The 6324-nt window shown below is 61.0% G+C and overlaps 1 protein-coding gene across 1 annotated transcript in view; it reads right to left on the reverse strand.

The window, feature by feature from the left end:
* Nucleotides 1-476: 476 nt before the first annotated feature.
* PDE6B (phosphodiesterase 6B) overlaps nucleotides 477-6324 on the reverse strand; it is a 19875-nt gene continuing 14027 nt past the window's right edge. The window contains exons 13-17 of the mRNA XM_015568929.1: nucleotides 6218-6322; nucleotides 5946-6020; nucleotides 4550-4633; nucleotides 2032-2185; nucleotides 477-881 (exon numbers count right to left, since the gene is read on the reverse strand). Of these exons, the coding sequence (XP_015424415.1) occupies nucleotides 820-881; nucleotides 2032-2185; nucleotides 4550-4633; nucleotides 5946-6020; nucleotides 6218-6322 (480 nt within the window). The 3' untranslated portion in view covers nucleotides 477-819. The remainder of the gene's footprint in view (nucleotides 882-2031; nucleotides 2186-4549; nucleotides 4634-5945; nucleotides 6021-6217; nucleotides 6323-6324) is intronic.

The raw sequence follows: 6324 nt of genomic DNA on the forward strand, positions 1-6324 counted from the left end.
CGGTGCCATCAGAACTGGCATTGTAGCAACTGGCCTGTACCCAGCTGAAGGGCGTTTCCCAGGGGGTTGTGACACCCAGTGTCGGGAACAGATGCTGAGAGCTCACATCAGGAGTTAAAAGTCCTTAATTTCTGCCAGATAATTAGCACCCCTCTCACCTGTGTCCTTGCTTCCCAGTTTGGGGGTGACTGCCTTTCTTCCTGGCTCAGTTGTGGAACCATCGGAGGTGTGTGGTGCTGCGGTAAGCGGACCCCCAGCTGCAGAGGAGGGGCCTGGGCAGCCCGGGCGTCGGAGACCGACCTGCCCAACCTCGTCCCTCAGCAGTGACACACAGGGCCTTTATTCTGGGTTCTTTCTGCACTGCCCACTCAGGGCTGATCGCGCTGGACTCCCGGCCTCCCCTCCCTGCCGGAATTTTTCCAATGGGTCATATACAGTGCGCCCTCTGCCGTAATTCCCTCCACAGAAGAAAAGGGGCAACTTGTTTTCATTTATTCTACATTTCTGGTCAGATACCGTTTCCTAAGCCAGCTGGGAAACAGCACCTCTGTGTCCATAAAAACACAGGCGCAGCCTTCTCCCCAGGCTTCCGACCCTGGTGTAGACGCAGGGCTCCGAGGGACTGTCAAAGGCGGTGAGTGTCAGTGCAGGGCGGGCTGCAGTTATTTGTAGTTGACTACAGTCGATAAAAACACAAACCTTAAAAAAAATTCAAAGTATCCAAAATCGTCTCAGGCTTCCTAACGTCTTGTGCCAAGTGGTTAGAGGCAGAGTCCACGTGGGCGTGGGGATGTGGGAGCCCTCGGTGCCCTGAGTGGCTCACAGGAGGCAGCAGGTCGAGGACTTGGGTGCTGGGCCACCATTGCAAATTTCTGTGCCCCCTGCGAGAGAAGGCGGGAAGCTGAGGGAGGGCCACGCACGCCCCAGCCGGGCCCCTCCCATCGGCCTGCATGTCCTCTGCGGCCTGTGGGGGGGGAGGAGCATTTGTGGTCAGCTAAGCAGATTTCTGGGGCCCACCTTTGTTATCCCCGCCCTGGCCTCCCACAGCCCATAGCAGGGAACCGCAGGGAGTGGCACACAAGTCCCGGAGCCGCGTGGCCGAGCACAGGTGGGCACAAGGCCACGCGGCCCCAGAGTCCAGCGGGCTGGCTGAGCCGCTCCAGGGCAGCCACCTTCCCACAGTTCAGGGCGAACAGGCCAACGACTGTGCTGGACACAGCCCAGGGAGTCGTGCACACGGCTCCTAGCTCTTCCTTCCGTGTGTGCATGTGTGCGTGTGAGCATGCGTGGGCACACATGTGTACGTGCACGTGTGAGCGTGTGTGCGCGCGTGAGCATGTGTGCGCGCGCGTGTGTGAGCATGTGTGGGTGTGCGTGTGTGTGAGAGCGTGTGTGTGCGTGTGAGCATGTGTGGGCACGGGCGCGTGTGTGTGAGCATGTGTGGGTGTGCGCGCGTGTGAGCATGTGAGTGCGTGCGTGTGTGTGAGCATGTGTGGACATGCGTGTGCATGTGTGAGCATGTGAGTGCGAGCATGTGTGGGCGTGCGTGTGTGTGTGTGCATGTGAGTGTGAGCATGTGTGGGCGTGCATGTGCGTGTGTGAGCATGAGTGTGTGTGTGCATGTGTGTGTGTGTGCATGTGAGTGTGTGAGCGTGGAAAAACAGGTGGGTTTCCGAGTTACTCTGGAGGGGACTGTTCTTTGCAGGGAAGATCCATTCAGAGCTGGTGATAGTTCAGTGGGCTTTCCCCTTCGTGAAGGAAGTAACACCCATGATCCTTCCTGGGAGGAGACGAGGGGCCCCGCTGGGCCAGGAGAAGGGAACCCTTTTGTCCAGGCTGGTGAGTTCCTGAGTCGGCGGGGCCCACCCGTGGACGTGGTCGGGCCTCCCGGTGGACGGGCCTCCCCCGTGGCCGCCTCTGCAGTGAGGGGCCCGGGGACACCTGCTGTTCCGCTCAACTCACTTCCTTGTTCTGCCTCTTCACTTGCTCTGACTGGCTACCCGGTGCCCGCCCGGCACCCCAGGGCCAGACCTTTCCTGGCCGCGGTCCTCTCCTCCTGCTGCTGCTCCTCCTCCAGGGCCCGCACCCGCGCCTCGTGCTCCTCCGCCAGCGCCTTCCACTCCTGCCTGTTGTTCTGCAGGCGCTCCAGCATGGGCAGGATCTCCTCGTGGAAGCGGGAGAACTCCTGGAAGGGAACCCAGACGTCGCGACCTCCCCGGGCGGGTGGAGGGACAGGTCACGACCCTGCCTCTGCCTCGGTTCCCTCTGAGGACAGCCCTGAGGCTGGCCGGGTGGGAGGAGGAACGGCCACCGAGATGTCACTTCCCAGCAAAGCCCTGAACAGGGAGGAGGGCTGGGCGTTTGCGTTTGGGAGCTGTGGGCGTGAATGCTTGTAACACACGCCATCATAGCGGGCCAGGACCCCAAGAATAGAGCCGAAAGTGTCAACTGCAGAGGGGGTGGGGACTCACAGATATGTGTGTCTTGGGGCCCCTTCTCCCATGTCTCATACACACACCACACATAGTGCACACCCCCCACGGTGCACACACACCACACACAGTGCACACACCACACACATAGTGCACACACACCACACACAGTGCACACACCACACACTGTGCACACACCACACACAGTGCACACACCACACACACAGTGCACACACAACACACACAGTGCACACACCCCCCCCCCCACACAATGTGCACACCCCACACACAATGCACACACCACACGATGCGCACACACCACACACAGTGCACACACACCGCACACAATGCACACACACCATACACAATGCAAGCACATCACACAATGCACACACTACACACAATGCACACACACCATACACAATCACACACTACACACAATGCACACATCATACACAATGCAAGCATATCACACAGTGCACACACTACACACAATGCACACACACCACACAGAGAGCACACACCACACACGGTGCACACACACCACACACAATGCACACACCACACACAGTGCATACTACATACAGTGCATGCACCACACACAGTGCACACACACCACACACAATGCACCCCCACAGTGCACACACCACATACAATGCACACACCACACAGTGCACACACACCACACACAATGCACCCCCCCACAGTGCACACACCACACACAGTGCACACACACCACACACAGTGCACACTCCCACACACAGTGCACACACCACACACAATGCATTCACCACACACAGGGCACACACACCACACACAGTGCACACACACCACACACACATGCACACACCCCACACACAATGTGCACACCCCACACACAATGCACACACCACATGATGCGCACACACCACACACAGTGCACACACACCACACACAATGCAAGCACATCACACACAATGCACACACTACACACAATGCACACACATCATACACAATGCAAGCACATCACACAGTGCACACACTACACACAATGCGCACACACCACACACAGCGCACACACCACGCACAATGCACACACCACACACAATGCACACACCACAGCAGGGCCAGGGGCAACACACAGTGCACACACCACACACAGTGCATACTACATACAGTGCATGCACCACACACAATGCACACACATCATACATAATGCAAGCACATCACACAGTGCACACACTACACACAATGCACACACACCACACACAATGCACACACACACCACACAGTGCACACACCATGCACAATGCACACATCACACACAATGCACACAACATCATACACAATGCACACACATAAAAAATGCATGCACAGCACACAGGCATGTGAACACACATGCTGTGGGCATGTGGGTGCCGTGGGGAGGGGATGCGTGTTGAGCTGTGACCTGTGAGGTCAGGACTGCAGTGCACATCCTGGTCCCGCCTCCCCCTACACGTCCGCTGTGGAGGCAGGAAATGGGGTTGGAGTTGCAGTGGAGGGAAGTGTGGTGTCCTGGGGGCCAAGATGGGGTGGGACGATCCAGTCAGGGGTGACTTCACTCAGAACCAGGCAACATCCTCCTTGGAGTGTGGGGTCTGCCCTGCTGCCCCAGTGGCAGGGTGGCGGCCCTGGCCATGCTGGGCATCACAGGAGGCTGTGCAGTCAGATGCCCCTCAGTCCCTGGCCAGTCCCCTGAGCTATGACCTGCTGTCACTTGTCAATTGTGCAGCACGTGTTTCTGGGCAAAGCACACCCAGCTCCATGGGGCCACCCTGTCCTCGGGCTCACAGACACCACAGATGCACCTGCCGTCACCCCGAGAACCATGCCGGCGCGGGGAGTGCCCGGGGGGCTGGGGGAGGGACACTGGAGGTGAGGCCTCGAGGTGCCTGTGAGGACATTGAACGGGAGAAAGCCGGTGGGAACGAGGCGCGGACTGTGCGAGGGAGGGGGAGGGACTCAACTTGGGGTGACACTGAAGATGTCGGGTTTTACTGCAGATGTGAGCAGGGTGGGCCAGGGTGGCCCTGGGTGGCCGATGACTCCACGGCCCTTCCTCTTGGGCCCGTGGGCCCCGTGCTGCCTGCGCTCACCTTGTACACGAAGGTGCACACGAAGTCGATGAAGCCAACCTGCAGTTTGGGGAGCTCAGCCGCCTTGTTCCGGTCCATCATTGGCTTTGGGGGAAGCAGGGCACAGTGAGGGCCAGGGGCAGGGGCAGGGGCAGGGCCAGGGGCAGGGCCAGGGCCAGGTGGGTCCGGCACATCCCAAGCACCAGGACTCACTCAGCCCCACCCACTCGGATGAACATGACCATGGAGATGCGCAGAGGAAGGTGGAGCCCTGGCCTGGCCCAGCCTGCCTGAGACTCTGGGCCCTGGCAGGGCAAGGCCAGGATGCCCCACGCGCCTTGGAGCCATCGGGCCCTGGCTCCAGGGCATCCGTGTCAACGTCATAGTGCTGGCCTGCCCCAGGTCTCCTAGGGCCCCAGACGCTGCGCCCCCGGAGCGGCCCCCTCCATCTTCCCCGCGGAGCTCTCCACGGTGCTGAACCAGGACCCCGGGCTCCCTGAGAGCGGCCCCAGTCCAGGGAGCTGTCGTGGTGCCGAACCAGCCCCACCACCGCGCTGTCATGGTGCCGAACCAGGCCCACCACCGCGCTGTCCAGGGTGCTGAACCAGGACCCCGGGCTCCCTGAGAGCGGCCCCTCCAGCTCCCCAGGAGCTGTCCACGGTGCCAACCCGGGACCCCAGAACCCCTGGCGCGAGCCCCTGGTAAGCTTAGGCTGCTGTCCTCGTTGTCCACACCCTCCGGACCCGCCAAGCTGCCTCCTGTCAGTCCCTGCTTCACAGTTACCCATGGTCTGGAGCCGGCGTGGGGAGAGTGAGCCAGGCAGGGCACTAGCAGCCTGGCCTGAACGGACAAACCGGCCAAGTGTCCCAGAGACGTTACTGGTGGTCAGGGCGCCTCTCCTGCGCCTGTACTGCCCGGCTCCTCCTCAGGCCTGTGTTCAGACCGCTATTCACCAAGTGGGTTGGCTTGTGAGCAAACCCTCTCCCCGCCTCTCACGTGTTGGACCTACCACGCTGTCCTGGCCCCTGGTTCCCTTGCAGAATAGTCAGGACCACACTGTGACCCGCAGGCCCCGCACCGCCATGTGCCGTGTGTGGGCCCTGGCTCCAGCACCTGGCTCCCTGGCTCGGCACCCTCCCTGGGGCCACGACTGTCCCACCCGGGACTTCCTGGGCCTCTGAGGGCCCAGCCGTGTTCACTGCGGAGCTGCCTCGGCTCGTGGAGCCTCTGGCCACGATCCGCTGCCTGGTTCCACCAGATTCAACCTCACAGCTTCCCCGGATCCCGAGCCACCGGCACCCACACCCCATCTCGTCACATGACCCAGAGTGAGAGCCCAGGACTTCAGAACCGGGGTCCCCTGTCTGCACTGAGCCAGGACCACGCCCCGGGCGGAGGTTCTGGAAGCAACACTCACAATGGGCTGCTGATCCAGAATCGTCCTTTCCAAGTCTCCTTGTTCCCAGAACTCCGCTGCCACCAGCAGCGCAACCTGGGAGCACAGAAAAGGCAGTCGCTCACCCGGTGGGGTTCAGTGGGGTTCAGCGCTGGGTCAGAGAGCGCCCCAAGGACCTGACGGAGGCTTTGTGTCTGCGGTCTCCACCCGGACCGGGGAACCCCACACGCGTGAGCATACCTCCTGCAGGCCAACCCCCCAGGAGGGAGGTGGCGCCCCAGGTGATGGCTCACCTTGCTCTGGACCTCCCAGGGCTTGGTGATGGCAGACAGGTCGCAGGCCGTCATCATCATGGCCCTGTGAGCAGAGGGCGCTGGAGGCGGGTCCAGGCTGTCCCCCT

The sequence above is a fragment of the Myotis davidii genome, unplaced genomic scaffold (genome assembly GCF_000327345.1).
Source record: "Myotis davidii unplaced genomic scaffold, ASM32734v1 scaffold665, whole genome shotgun sequence".
NCBI classification, from domain to species: domain Eukaryota; kingdom Metazoa; phylum Chordata; class Mammalia; order Chiroptera; family Vespertilionidae; genus Myotis; species Myotis davidii.